Source organism: Podarcis vaucheri (genome assembly GCF_965113315.1).
Source record: "Podarcis vaucheri genome assembly, chromosome: 5".
In the NCBI taxonomy this organism is placed as follows: Eukaryota; Metazoa; Chordata; class Lepidosauria; order Squamata; family Lacertidae; genus Podarcis; species Podarcis vaucheri.
The window spans coordinates 46236824-46252838 of record NC_138763.1 but is presented as its reverse complement, the minus strand read 5'-3'; the positions used below and the strand labels follow the sequence as shown (position 1 = coordinate 46252838).

Here is a 16015-nt window from a genome sequence, read left to right as displayed (position 1 = left end):
CTTAGACTCTTCTGTTCAGTTCCACACACAGGACTGAATCTGCACAGTTCCCCCTTCCTCTATAACCATCTGGAAGCAAATAGTAGGGCACAGTAGCTTCTCATTTAGTTATTTCACACCACCGAAAATCTGCAATTCAAATCATGTCAGTTATATTCCTCTTGAGGAGGAGAGGAGTACAATGCAATTCCAAGATAAAAGGTAAGAAACTTCATTTTCTTCATGACGTGCGAGCCTACATACAGGAGACCAGCAAACTGGTTATATGGAAAAATCTGTCAATTACACAACTTAAGAACTGCCTGTTCTACTGCTGCAGCCTCTCTTGGTTGGAGGACCCTAGTGTAGGCTGGATGATCTTTAAGAAGATTAAGAAAGACCATGTTACCCTCCTGAAATGTCTGCTAGGTATCAGCCTTACCAGAATGCAACAGAGGATAACAAAGACAATCAGCCAGACTACTGTACATACAAAGTCTACATCTCTGAGAAAGACTGGCAAGATACCAGAAGACCTTTTTGCTATTGGCAAAACCTGTGGAACAGCTGGGAATTTTGATAATTCCTGGTTCTGATTAAACGAGAAAGTAAGGGCTTGACAGAACACAGTGTGGAGAGAAAGAATATGGAATACAAAGCAAGTAATGGAGGCTTCTTAGGCTGCATCAAACCTATCCTACAACAACCGCTCACGTTCCTTTGCTTGTTCATAATCTTATTCTTTGCTAACAGTACACACCACCTCTGTGGAGTTTATTCAAACACCCTCAAGACGCATGTCACTGCTCTTTATTCCAGTGAACTGACTTGTGACTTGGGTTCTGAGATCACAAACAACCTCCCTTTCAAAGAGTATGCCAACCTGTCACAAGTATTTAGAGCACTCTGGAACAGCATCGTTGACAACCACATGTTGTCTGAGAACAATATTCCACCACCATTTTGGGGTGGCTCTAAAATATACATTTTTGGGGAGGGATGAAAGTAAGCTATTAAAGTTCTAACAAACTATGACAAAAGGCACTTGGAAGTAGTAGTAGGCATAGTAGTTGTCGCAGCAGTTATTATTATTTAATTAAATTTATACTGTAAAAGCCCATCTAAACTCAACTTTAAAAAAACCCCACCCCCTCTCTTTTCTTGTAACAGGCAACAACAAACTTCCTTTTGTGTACCTGGAAATTATCATTTTGGGACCACCCTACTCTTTTGTAAGTCTTTGTACATCAGAGGCCAGATTTTCCCAACCTGATGCCTTCCAAATGTTTTCAACTACAACTGCCACCAACTAGCACAACCAATAGTCGGGGGGGGGGGGGTGAAAGCGGCATCAAAAACATATGTAGGACACCAGGCTGGTGAAGCCTATCAGGTTATAACTACCTGGACTCAGTGCATCTCTAGGAAACACTGAAGTATGTGTTTCTCGTTCGTTTTGCTGGCATCCCCACTGTCTCAGGGATAGCTGTTATTGTTAATCATTAAACTGCCATTTTGTTACACTCTCTCAATAAAACTCCATTTGCATTCTTCTCTGTGTTGTTCCCTGTATGCCTTACATGAGGGCGCTAGACTAAAACAAGGCAAAGCTACTCATGCTATACTCCTGCGTATTTTAATAAGTGAGCTAGCTCTACCAGGTGGACAGCAGCTTATCCTCTGGCAGAACAGGCAGGGATGCAGTGGGGAAGTGTCTCCCTAGCACACGTAAAGGGAATATTTTATTCCCTGAACGGAGCAGCCATCTGCAGACGTGTTTAGGATGTGTGGTTACAGCAAGCTGGGGCAGGCAAGTAGAGACAAGCTATATATACTTCTGATATTCCTTTGAAGGGACAAAGCCCTACAATAAAGGAAATGTACCGCTAAATCAGGAATCAAGTAGCAAATTGGCAATGGATCATTTGCACTGGTTCCAGATGGGTTTTCTGGCAAGACTCAAGCTTGTGTATCTCGAGTTCAGCACACAAAAGTCCACAAGTTATTCCTGCAAGGAATAGCACACTTAGTGTAGCCAACTAAATTTTACTCAGAGTAGGGCAATTAAATTAATGGATCAAAGTTAGCCATGCTCATTATTTTCAACGGGTTTACAATGGGTAAGACTATAATTTGCTACAACCCAAGGCTAGCAGAATTGTTGATGTTGGTGCTGCCTCAAACAGGGCACTACGCATCCCTATTCATGCACTTTTTAAAAAACCATCAATGCCATGCATAAGATGAAATATGAAGATATATGTCTTTCAGGTCCAAGGGCACAAACTGCTCAGTGGAGCAGGATTTCTAGCAAACAAGGCATATGGAGTTCTACGTGGCCAAAACATGTTCAACAACAAAAGATCTAATACTGGAGGGCAACCATCTGCCTATCTTGGGAACTGCAAATTAGTAAGAACAATCCCTTGCTCTCCTCCCCAAGGGGAACTATTCTCTCACTCCTGAACAGAAGTGTTTCTGACTCCTGCAGAAGGAAGAGATTCTGACAATCCTTGCAATGTCCTGGTCTCTGTCAAGATGATTAAGAAGATTCTGTTAGAACTCTATAAAGAGCAACTGGTTCTGAACTCGATGGACACAATGTTCCAAGTAATGGATTCCCACACTAGAAGGATGTGATTAAGCTGATACCCTTACGAATGGCTGGCCAAGATGCAGTGCTTACAGATAAAGTTACTAAGGCTCTGTCTCTCATGGGATGTCCGAGTTGGCTACGCTTTTTCACAGACTTTTAACAAGATTCAACAATGTAATCCTCTCCAAGGTATACTGAATAGCAAATGTAGAAGATGAGATCTTGCCCTCGGAAAGACAGTGTTTTTAAAAAATTATTCACCCCTTTGAGTCATCTACAGATAGCAGACGCTGATAGTGCTAAGAATCACCTTTGAGAACAAATTCTGCTACTCGTTACCATCACAAAAGAGAGTACCTGATGTACCACTGTACGAAGGAAAAACATCCAAAAAACAGCAACATATAATAGTTATACAAACAAATTTCAGAGAACAATGCTCTTCTTTATCACTACTAATGCACTGGTCATAAGGGGCTTCCCTACAATCTCATGTGTGAAGTGCAAAAGGCCTTCAAATGAAGGGAAGGATGAACATATGCTTCCAAAAAGGCTCTACTATTAACTGGATGGCAAGCAGGAGAAACATAAAATACCCCAAGTATCAGTGACAGGCCTCCAAGTTCACTCACTTGCTTGCAGTCGGTAAGTAGTCATGCTTATGTTCTTTTTGCAATTAAGTTTATTAGTGTATCAATATTCCCTCAACAATAGCTAAATTATAGCAATATCAATTAATTTCAGAACAATATCAATTAATTGCCATGCTTATGTTCTGCCCACCCACTGATAACATCACTTAGGCCTGTTTTGCAGAGCCCCGTTTATTTTACCCGTTAGTATCTATGTTCCTATCTGGCCATCATCCACTTTGCTTATATCATCTACTTTGTCAGTCTGATAACACCATGGATGACTTAACTATCAGAGGTATGCACTGTGTAATTCTTGGTCAGCTGTCTATAAATTCTGAACCTGCTCTAAAACACAAACCTACCTTTATGTTGCATTCTCCCTTTTCAATTTCTGTCTTTTAGATTGTGAGCCATCCAGAAGTATTGCATAAATAGCTATCACCAGGTTAGAAACCTTAAGCCAGTCTTTCCTTCCATTATTTTCCCAAGGCTAAGCCAAATTAGACACATCTTCCACCACCTCAGGACCCAAACACAAAACTAAACTTACGGAGCTCTGTCATTATTCAGTCCATTCTGTCTTTGATGGTTAATTGGGGGCAGAACAGGCTTGCTGTTAATCTCAAGTCCCCTTCGCAGAGTCTCCCGGATTTGCTCTGTATCTGAAACGATAGTTTAAAAACTGAGTCAGGTTCAGTTCAGATGATCCTCCAGAGCATGGACCAGATTAGAAACAAACTTCACATGCTTCCCCACTCATATGGCTTCCTTCCTTTCCTGCACTAAGACAAACTATTATTGGCTGATTTGGAAGCCGCCGAGTGGCTGGGCAACCCAGTCAGGGGTGTGTGTATGTTTGTGTAAATTTACTGTTGTTGTTGTTATTCATGGTGCTTACCCTCCAAACCACAATCAGAAGCTATAGAAGTAGAAGTTAAATGTAATTTTGTTTGTTTTAAAAGAGTAGTTGCGGGGTGGGGGGGAGATGAAACACCACAGAACCGACACTAACTGCTGAGCAGAACACAGAGTACAAAGTGATTCAGGTTTGCTATAAATAAATGAGCAAAAATTGAGAGGGTTGGGACAGCTAAACCTTGAGTTTTGGGCTTTGAATTTAACTTGATATAACAAAAAAATTAAGTTCCATACGAAGCAACTTTGCTCATGAAATAATCATATTAAATTTAATGAAGACCTCATAAAGCACAGCAAATATCTGGTTTCCTGTTTTAATACATAACTTGATGCAATACAGCCTCCCAATTTCATACTTTTAGCCATGCCTTCTACCACTTTTAAAAATACCTGTGATTATCAAGTATGCGACTTGTAAACAGAATTTTTAAAAATAGGGAACTATCTTCTTATAATAGTCCAAAAAGATTATATTTTTTTGTATGCTGACATGGGATGAAAACAAAAGATCAAGATTGTAATGGAGGAATATTGCAAGTATTTCAAGTTGTAAACAAATTGTACCTATTTAGAAACACAACAGTATGAGAACTCCATCCAACTTAGCTGTGATGCCGAGAAAACAACCTTCTGAGTGGCTTTCCGGGTTCCCTCTTACCTTTCCCAGACAATCGTCGGGGATGTGTGCCAATGCAGATACTTCTACTGTCTTCGTCATCCTCTGGCGGCCGGCTAAGATCATCCCAGGCGCACTTAGCACTGACACCACTCAGGTTCGAACCGTCTGTCTCAATCCCTTTATCAACTCTGTCCTGCTTAAAAAACATCCAAAACAGCCAAGTCTTTTGAAGCCAAAATCCCACCTGTGCCACTACAGGAACTACAACCTCATGGAGTATGTTTTCCTAGATTGTGGATCACCAACACAGAGCCTGTGGATGCCCACAAATCTTCAAACTCCTGCCTTGTCATCCCACCCCCCACCCTTGAAATTAGGCTTCAAAGCAGCCTTCTGGTGAAAACAAAGGAAAAAAGATTCCACTACCCTTGACAAAAATGCAACTTAACAGAGTTAAAGGGGAAACATTCAATTCTAAACTGTATAAAAATAGATTTTTAATATTCCATAAGATAAAATGAACAGTATAAATGAATATAAATACAAGCACTTCCTTTTCACTTACAAGCCACTGCCAATTAAAAGCAAGGGCTTCTAAAAACAAAACAGCCAGACACATTTCAACACTGAGTCTTTCTCTGTGGCTCAGTCATTATTATCTAAGAGAAAGGTAAGTAGAAATCGTTATAGCCAAAATCCCAGACAGGCAAAACATTATTTCAGAAACAAAAATATAGTTCAATTACTCACCCTTTTGCCTCATTAAAAAAACTTTTTAAACTGGAATGATAACCTAAGCGTCCATACATTTCTACAAATCAATGAATTCCATTGAAGACATATAAACACATTTCAAGTATCAATGCAAAGCCATTCTGGAATATTAAAATATGGAATATTAAAACTCTATATTTATACAACTTATAATGAAAAGCCTTCTAGTGTGGCCATTAGAAGACTTTTTCCAAGGCTAATTACAGCAGGGGAGGGCGACTTTGAGGGTCACAGCTGGGGAGGAAAGGGTTAATCCTCTTCTTTGGAGTGAACCTCACCCTGAAACCACCCCCCTCACCACAATTAAGATTCAAGGAAGCCTTCTATTGGCTATAATAGAAGGCTTCTTTGAAGTCTAATTCCAAAGGAGGGGCGAAGTCTGAAGTTGTCACTGCTGGAGAAGGGAAGGATTACTCTTTCCTTCCCCACCCCCATCCAAGCAGCTGTGACCTCCCCACCAAAAAATCCACACACTCCCCACTGTAATTAGGCTTTAAAGTATCTTTCTACCATAACATGTCCCTCTGTCCCCCAATGTAATTTATGGGGTGGAGAAAACCGTGTGTGTGATCTCCTAGCTGAGGAGCCACAGTTAACTCTTACCTCCCCAGCTGCACTCTCCAGGAATATCACAGACTGAAACACTCCCCCCCCCAAAAAAAAAAACTAATTCCAGGGGGGAGATGGGATCGTGTATGCCTCTGTATGGTTGCCATGTGAACAGTTTGCAAATGGAAAATTGGAGATCCCCATTCTATGTTTTATTGGCAGTCAGCACTTGAGAAATGAAGGGCTTTCATACTGCCCCACATTGCACTAAAGGAAAGGAAATGTGAGCCACAACTTCCAATTCATCAAAACTAAATTTTGCAAAAAGTTGTTACATCAAGAATAGGTTTCAATGAATCCTCAATACATCCTCCCGACACGCGTCACTTGTGATTATCAAATTTCCCCCTTTGAACAGTGCCTGACTGTCGAAGAATCAACCTCATAGTGATTCTACAAGGTTAAATCTGAATGAAAAGTTCTGAACATGGTATTCCTGCATTACATGCAAACCAGAAATTCAAAATGTAGACAGAGCAACTTAGGAAAATTACTTGTGTCAGCTTCTAAAATTCACCACCAGATGATGCTGTTAAGCTAAATATCGCAGTGAGGGGAGCCTTACAAGGAGAAGCAACTGCAGCAGTTTAATGTAAAAGCCAAGGAGAAAATATTTATTCAAATTTTCTTTTCACATGCAAACATATACACTCAGCTCTAATGGAACTACATTTAAGAAACTTATTTTTCTGCTGCACCAATCAAATATGCTTAGCTCTTTGGCATGGTGAAAGAAAATTTCACTCTGGCCTATCAGACTCACACATACAGTGTTTCGCCATTTTTAATGCCAAATTTGGAAAAGTAAGCTTCTCCTACTATAGCAACAAAATTCTGTATTAAATGTATTTATGAACAGTTTGACATTGTGCTTTATTAAGAGCTGTACAGAGGTAATTGCTTTTCAGCTTTTTGTACTGTATGGTTGCTGTGTTGTTCAATATGATCTGAAGAGAACCAGAGTATGCTGTGTTGGTTATCAACCCTACTCTGTCATTGTCGGAATTGCATGTAGTAAGTGACTTCCCACCCTCCCCAAAGCACACGTGCACTAGAAAACAGACAAAGCAGGGAAAATAGAGGTTCAGTAGGGTAGGGGTCTGAGCTGCTTGTGGCCCTGTTGCCCAAAATTAAGCTGTTGAAATGTGTTCAGGGGCACTCAGTGAAGCCAATCACACTTTGATCAGGCAATCAGTGATCTACAACCACTGCCTCTAGGAAATGGCATTCCAAAGATACTCAGGTTGAGTCCCAGCAGCTTCTGACAGTGATCAACAAGTCTATCCTGAGCACATTCAGTTACCAGAAGGTAGCTGTTCCTCATGACTAAGAAAGCAATGACCTGCTGTCATCTAGGACCAGACTGAGTAGTTACATACTTGCAGGTGTGGATCTATTTCAAATATGGTCTCTCCACGTCGCATGTCTGTTATCAACCATGGGCCTCCTGCTCTATAAACAAAATCAAAAAAAGAAAAAATAAGTGACTGTACTACCATTGCTCCAATGCTTCTAGGTCTCCAATGATTTTAGTGCAAATGCAATAAGGGACAGAAAGGAGGGATAAATTTGGGGTTCTGGATGAATAATTAGCACTTCTACCTGTCCATTTTAGATGTTGGATTATTGTTAAGCCTCTAATTCAACTATAGAAAATGGACAATTTAACTACAGGATGGTAATCTGTACTGTTTTCCCATTTATCACAGCAAGAGGGTAAAAATGGTTGTAACATCAAAGAGAGACAGGTATCTTCATAGACTGGACTTACCCTTCCTGCATATAAATGGCCCCTCAATTCGAAAGCAGAGAACAATTAGCAAAAAGATTATTCATGTCCAAAGATAAAAGTACAGAATTGGAAAGAACCTCAAAAGTCATGTAATCCTTGTACTGTCAGCATTCTCTAGAATTAAACTGTACAAGACAGATGACAAACCAGTTTTCTTCAGATAATACTCATATTGAGCTTCTTTGTTCCACAGCTTTCGTTCCTAGAAGTGGAAATTCTGTAATTCACGTTTAAGGGTGGAGGGCTTGTATTAAATAAGAGCCTGAGCACTTAAATACTTTTCTAGGGCAAAAGGTTAAAAATTGATAATGGAATTTTACATACAGAAAAAGGAAATGGTCAAATATGCATTTCTAGATTAATTTAATTTCTAAAATAAAAGATATTCGAACATTCCAAAGCAGAGGTGGAGAACCTCATATGTGGGGCCCAAATGCAGATCTTCGGGTTTCTGCATCTGGCCCTCAGGAGCTCCCAACTAGGTCATGTGTCTCTCAGTGTCATAACCCCACCAGTTCTGCTCCACACAAACCTTACGGGCTTTTGCCTGGATGGAAAGTATCCTTAAACTGTGCTAATGCATCTTACTTGGCCTAGATGGAAGTGGGAGAGATGTGGGTGGGTGGGACAGTGAAGAAACCTCTTAACTTTGATGTGGATGGAATGTATCTCACAAAATGTAGAGAGGTATTCTCTGTCCACCCATGCCTCTTACCCTGCCCACTTTTGTCTCCAGCACGCACCCCCACACCCAAAGTTTTCTATGAGGGGTGTAGCTACTGGTCTGGAAAAGGTTCCACAAACTTTGAGCAAAAAAAACTGAAAAATTCAAATTGAGCTTTGACATCAGAATAAACCATGTCAATGTATATGCAGATATCCCAAACTACATAATTTATTCCAGGTGTAGAATTTATAAGCTTTTATGATTGCATTCATCTTTATCAGGCAATATTTCTTTAAAGAATATTTATAATACTGTTTTTAGTCAGCTGGCAATGCTGTACTTACACAGGAACAGTGCGAAGCAGTTCCAATATACCCTGTCCGTTCCACTGCTGTGCTGCATGAAGCTCCTCTGTACAGACGCCAACAATCTGGAAAAGGGGTTAGAGGGGGGGTACACACTTGTAACATATATTAGGATCAGATTCTACATTGGAGTACCACATCCAAGGCTTGAGACTCTGGTTATACACTCTTTTTTGAGAAATCCCTCCTCCATCACGTTTCATTCTAGATTTAATTTAGCATGAACTAGATTTACCATGAGGGACGCATGTGGCGCTGTGGGTTAAACCACAGAGCCTAGGATTAGCCTATCAGAAGGTCGGCGATTTGAATCCCCGTGACAGGGTGATTGCTCGGTCCCAGCTCCTGCCAACCTAGCAGTTCAAAAGTGCAAGTAGATAAATAGGGACCGCTCCGGCAGGAAGGTAAACGGCATTTCCGTGTGCTGCTCTGGTTCACCAGAAGCAGCTTAATCATGCTGGTCACATGACCCAGAAGCTGTCTGCGGACAAACGCCGGCTCCCTTGGCCTATAGAGCGAGATGAGCACGCAACCCCAGAATCGGTCACGACTGGACCTAATGGTCAGGGGTCCCTTTACCTTTACCTAGATTTACTATGAAGGATATCACAGTTGGTAGAGCATGAGACTCTTAATCTCTTAATCATGGGTTTGAGCTGCATGTTGGACGAAAGATTCCTGCACTGCAGGGGGTTGGACTAGGTGATCCTCATATTCCCTTCCAACTCTACAATTCTGTGATTCTGTGATCCCTGATTGGGCATCTTATGATAAGTGCTAATTCCATAATATGGATTTGTACCTGGGGCGGTTAGATTAGTATTGACCATAGCTTTTCTGATTCAAATATCATGTCAAACTATAGTCAAAGGAAATCCAGAAATGGAGAAGGAAAAGGAAATATGTCAGCCCATGGCATATTCTCAGTCTTCCTGTCAGAACTTAGCAAGATGACTAATAAGGACAAGGGCATGGCTATACAAATCGTTTACATTTGTTTTCACACGTTGAGCTCCTCAACAGAACCATAGAGATGAAGTAACAACCTTGCATCTGCAAAGCCTAGATCTTTTCTGGAATAATACACACAGCCAACTGATCTGTTCATCGGCATAGTGGAAGCCAATACATCATTCTGAGGTTAAACAAGTTTGCTACCATTGCAACATACCAAGCTATGCCAGATCAGTAAATATCACCAGCTGCCTCGGAAATCAAGACACACAAAAAAACCAACAAAAAACTTTAAACACACAATAATTGCTAAGTTAACTACAATACTTCAATACCAGTTGGAATATACTTTGTTTTGTATGTAAAAAATAGATATTGCGGACTGTATCAGGGTAGAGTTTTCCCGCTGCCCCGTTAAGGCCTATGAATAAGCAACTGTAGTAGTAATATTTTGCAAAAAGTCAGGGATAGCGATTCTCTCAGCTATACTCTGTTTAAACCCAGATTTATGTATTTGCAGTTCTTCACTTTTCCGCTGCTATTAATACTCTCAGAATACTTACAAAACCTCCTAGTAACTGATATATTAAGCTTAGGTATAAGATGGACACCAACATTAAACACTAAAGCTGGAAAGTATTTCAACTAAGATTGTTGGTGTATTAAAAAGATACTATGTACATAAGGAATACAGTGGTACCTTGGTTTATGAACTTAATCCGTTCCAGAAGTCCGTTCTTAAACCATGGTGTGCTTTCCCATAGCAGCGGGGGACTCAATTTACAAATGGAACACACTCAACAGGAAGCGGAACATGTTCTGCTTCCAAGGCAAAGTTCACAAACCAAAACACCTACTTCCGGGTTTGCAGTGTTCTTAATCCAAGTTGTTCATAAACTAAGCAGTTCTTAAACCAAGGTACCACTGTACCTTGTTTACTGTACACTGTACTGTACACTGTACTATTTACACTGGGGTCCTAAGCTGCCTGGTGACAGTTTCTGTTCCTGACACTAGCCTTTAAGCAGCTTTTACCTCAGGCCAAATTCTCTGAACCTCCACCCCAGTCAATTACCCCCACAACCCAGTCCAGTTACCGGGGACAATCAGCCTCTGTACCCCAAAGCTCCTCTTGCTGTACTTCTGGCTGCCTGAACAGTTTAGCCAACTTAAAAAACCCAAATGTGTGACCTTCCTCTGGTAAGACCTTACACAGGGTAGCCTCTCAGACCAACTCAGCCACCGGCTCCCTACTCCTGATCTTCACCAGACAAGTGTTCTTATCACAGTGGGAATTAATATTCAGGCCTCAACTTTTCCCTCAGCTTATATTGGAGGTTTCCTGAACAATAGCACATCACCTGAACCATTTCTCCATGCTTCTTAAGGCAAGGGCTAGCACACCATAAAAAAGCCCCTGGAAATCAGAATCCAAGAATATGCATTCCATAAATGAAAGCACTCCATCCAAGTAAGTTGACAAGAACATGAAAATATGCAGAATTTACTCAGGGTACTGGAAAGCTTTTCACAACTGAAAAGGCTCAGTATCCTATTAGATATACATAGCAATAAAAAAAACCTGACATTTGAAAAAATTATTAAAGTGACATGAAATATTACTATAATGGATGATGGATAAGATATAGTTTTGCCTTCACCCATGCCAAACCTGCACCTGCTTTTAAGTACCCCATAGTTACCACAATCTCATTTCAAAGAAAACTCCATTGTTCATTTCAGTTATTAGCTCCTTAAATGAATACCCAGAATATTGATTCTGTTACCATACCTGAAGAAAAGTCACCACCCCAAATGGTGTTTGAACTGGCTGCATTTGTGGATCTTCAGTCAGCAGCATATGTTGAATCCTCGACTCACTGTTGTCTAACGGACTATGCCACGATACATGATCACCACTACAAAATGTATTTTCTGGTGGGGAAAGAGAAATATGAGCAATGAATACATATTTCTAGCTGCTTTTAAAAAAAAGACGCCTGCACAAAAAGCCTTAACAACACTGAGGAAACATCCTCACAAAACAAGATATATAATTTTTCCTATTACTGTTACCCATCTTAAGTGGTGACATAGTACAAAAAAGGAGAGAGACTGCTTGATAAAGCTATGCTGATATTTGGTGCATCAACTTGTTAATACCAACATTATAGAAAGGTGAGTAGCTCTTGCCTATGTACAGGGAATCTGTATGTTGGGGTTCATGTAAGATGAGTGGTTAATGTACACAACAACCTGCGATTGTGCACATGCACCAAACCAGACCCCACTGCCATCACATGGTTGCATTAGGCCTGAATCTGGCTCCAGACTGCCATGGAGATTTGCCTCTCCCCATCTCACCTAATGATCCACATGAGCCACGGGGACTGACTGTGGCCACAGTTCTATATTAAGCAGTATGTAGTATATTCTTCTAATTTAACATGTGAATTGCAGCTCCACTCAATCAGCTGAATTATGCATTTTAGTTATTTCAAGTCAACTGTAGTCTGGACTACATATGGATAATGTGCACTGGCCTCACAAACATAATGTAGTGCTTCGTAACAGGAGGTTTGAAAGCATGGAGAAGAACAGCAAACTACAACACAGCTTTTTTGTTGGCTCTGTCTTCTAGATGCAAGGGCTCCTGGAATTTGGTTGGAGAATGGGGTTCCAGGTAAACCACAGCTGTTGAAATGCTGGTTTAACACACATTTCATAAACGATCAGCTTCCCCACTCAATTTGATTTTTGTATTTAAACTGTTCAACATTAGCTGTGAAGTCAAGTGGGAGAAAGAGGTTAGAATCTACTTTCTCAGGAACAAATCTTTAAATACCAGCTGCAGCAAATCCACTGAAATGCTATCATGAAAACCAGCCTTACAGCCTGTTTGAAGTTGCTTTCCCATTTGGGCAATAGAAGAGGTGACAAGTACATGATCTGCACTATTTTCCTCCTGCTATGGAGAGATACCATATGATGATGAAGTCTGAAAGATTATTTAAGTAAGGAAGTGATCATCTTCTTTCTTCTTGCCAGATCGTAAATGGTCACAGTGAGAGTCAGGCTAGCAGATAGAGCTTTCTAAATCAGACAACACTTCAGGGATGAAGGTAAGGTGGAGCTCATCCCATTAACACATTATAGCTTGCTTGGTTCAGACATCTGGTATTCCTAATCTTATACTCCTCATACACACAAAATGTGCATGGTGCACTTCAGTTGCTCCCACTCAGTGGCATGATGTAATATGCATCAAGACTAGCATTCCTCTAATCATATAAACTGATCTGCGGGAAGTGTTTGTTTATGGATGATCCTTCTTCTCAATAGGCCTAAAATTGTAACATTCACACCTTGAATTAACAACCATGCCCTTCTGCAATGATACTAATCTTCTTTTCATTCTAGCACCTTTTATCAGTAGATTAAAAGGAGACCCACCATACCAAGATGCTCTTTAGAAAATTCTCATGATCATGACAAAATGAATGAGCTTTGAACAGAAACAGTCCCAGTCTAGAATGCCTATGTATATTTCATGGAGAGCTCCCTTGACGTGAAATTCTTCCTCTTGTTTGAAATGTAAACCAAGATTATTTCAAGTTTATATATTGACTATGAACCTGTGACATCTAGATTCATCATACTAACTAGGCTCTAGGCTTACATAGTCTATGAGATATCAGTTGGCCAGGAAAGCTCATTAGTTCACCAACCTTCCCTGCACTACAAATTCCCAAGGCAGTGCAAAAATGCACATAAATCCCAGAAAGGAGGTTTACAAATGCAAAACAAGACAGCAAGAACTCTTTAAAAAAGCAGAGGGTTTTAAAAAAATGTGTTCTGCAATTGATGCTTGTAATTGCATTTCTGAAGTTCACACATCACTACGGATCTTGTTCAGTACAAATGAACACATCTTGGATGGATCTATCATTTTAGCAAGCATTAATGAATTGCTGACCAGAAAAGTTTCAGACAAATTCTGTTCAGTTGACAGGTTGCAAGACTGAATCTACTTAGCCTCTTGTGGTAACTCTGATCATCCACCAGATGTCCTCACTGTTAATTTAGGTATAAATTTAGTTCTACATTTTTTTAAAAAGCTGAATTTTGACTTTTTACTTAAAAAAACAACCACCAAGCTACCCAGGATTTCCAACCTTGACTATAGAAGTCTGAATTGAGGTTTAAAATGTATTCAAAATTTAAGAAACCTTAAACCAAAATTGTGACAGTTTGCTCAATATCAACATTATCCTGATGGTGGAAATACAACTGTAGAGTATGGGGAGCACCCAGATTCTGAACACAGAGAAGATTTTACAACATTACAGTTTAGATAAACAAAAGAGTCAAACATAAGCAGAAAGTAACGCCACACTAAAACCCACAAAGGCAGGGACATTTATTTCAACTGCACTGTAGCCCATAAGAGTAAGGAGAAAATAATGAGCAAAATAGTTAAGTAGATTTTCAAGTCTACTTAAGATATACATAGGATTGGATCAGAAAATGCCTTCACCCCAATGGAAACCCTTTGCAGTTTCCCAGAACAGCCTTATTGTATTATCACCAAGCTACAATTTGGCCAAAGGGTTGGGTGTGGGGAACATAAGTGCTGACATGAGTATAAAGGAAATGCCTCTCCATTAACTGGCAGATAAGGAAAAGTATCAGATAAGAATTGCTTAACACTAAATATGATAAACCGTTCAGTTTATCACCAGTTGCACAGTGTGAAAAAAAAGAACTTACTGGTTGTTTAAAAGCCAGTGTAAAATGGACTCCATATGCATTTAAAGACTTTAGTGGAAGAACTAGAAGTAGTTGTTCTACAGCATTAAATAAACTTAACAGTCCAACTTAAATTTCAATTCCTAATACTTCCCAGGTCAGATGGATCATCCAAGATTCTGCTGATTAACTAAATGTTTTAATGATGAAGGCCTCACAGTCACAGTTCTCAAAAATGAACAAAGCTACAAAGGCATTCATTCTTGAAGCCTGTCTTTCTGTCACAATATTCTGCATGTGAAATGCTCACTCAATTCTATGCTGATCGATCCCCGCATTTTTTTGCTGCCCAGACTCCTTTTCCTGGGAAATCCTAGCCATTTGGAGCTGGTTTTCAAATGCTAATGTCTCTGCTGGAGACCCACCTGTTTGTGTCTATTCGGGTGTAGACTACTTTAAAAATGTCTCTCTTCCCCACACAAACCACAAAATTCACAGTGACTGCTCAATTAAACTACAGAAAACCACCCATGTGAAAAATGATATGAAGGCCAATTCAAATCCCCTAGAGCCAGTAAACCCGACGTTAAAGCTTGAAAGCCAGGCCTTAACTCACCATACAGTGTCATGCAAGATCAGTCTTTCTATGGCAGTCCCAACAATACTAAGATGAAGTTACAATCTAGAGGACTCTTACTATGCATCTTGAGTTTAGTGACAAAACACAAGTTCTAAGGCAAGATTTTAATCAAATAGCAGTTTAATAATTTGTCTTCTCTTCTGTGAATTCAACAGTTCTAACTAAAGGGTCTTATGACCCTAAAACTGAAGACAACTTAACAAAATTCTTGACACAGGAACAATGATGTGGAAAGAGTAGCACAAACAAGGGTGTAGGACACAACAGGGCTTCTGTCTGTACTGGGCTTACCAGATTCTGCTTCAGCCAATTAACATTTTGTTGGAAGCAGGGGCAGGGCAGGAGGAGCAGCTTACTTAGCTGTCAGAGAGTTTCTGCGTTATATACCAGGTTTAATCATTCATGCCTGCCAACTTTTGAAGATGTAAAAGAAAGATTTAGCTCTTTCTCTGGACCACAGCTGCTGCTGTCCTCATCTCAGCAACTACTACTACTAAGAGAAAATGTCCAAGGTAAAGCCTCCAATTATTGCAGCGACACATGTCAACCACACATAACATTGCTAGATATATTAGAAGCAAAACGTATGTCAAACTGAGACTGGGGAAACCCAAGTACAAATCTCCATTCAGCCATGAAGCTCCCTCCCTGGGTGACCTTGATAACAATCTCTCAGCCTAACCTACCATACAAATCAGAGATTGGCCAGCTGTTAACA

The 16015-nt window shown here is 40.2% G+C and overlaps 1 protein-coding gene across 4 annotated transcripts in view; it reads right to left on the bottom strand.

Moving 5' to 3' along the window:
• SUFU (SUFU negative regulator of hedgehog signaling) overlaps positions 1–16015 on the bottom strand; it is a 69693-nt gene that overhangs the window by 28204 nt on the left and 25474 nt on the right. For 2 of the 4 annotated variants that reach the window (XM_082224829.1, XM_082224831.1), the window contains exons 4-8: positions 11701–11843; positions 8934–9019; positions 7510–7582; positions 4787–4943; positions 3761–3872 (exon numbers count right to left, since the gene is read on the bottom strand). In XM_082224829.1, coding sequence (XP_082080955.1) covers positions 3761–3872; positions 4787–4943; positions 7510–7582; positions 8934–9019; positions 11701–11843 — 571 coding nt within the window. The remainder of the gene's footprint in view (positions 1–3760; positions 3873–4786; positions 4944–7509; positions 7583–8933; positions 9020–11700; positions 11844–16015) is intronic. The other 2 variants (XM_082224830.1, XM_082224832.1) reach the window with 1 other exon arrangement.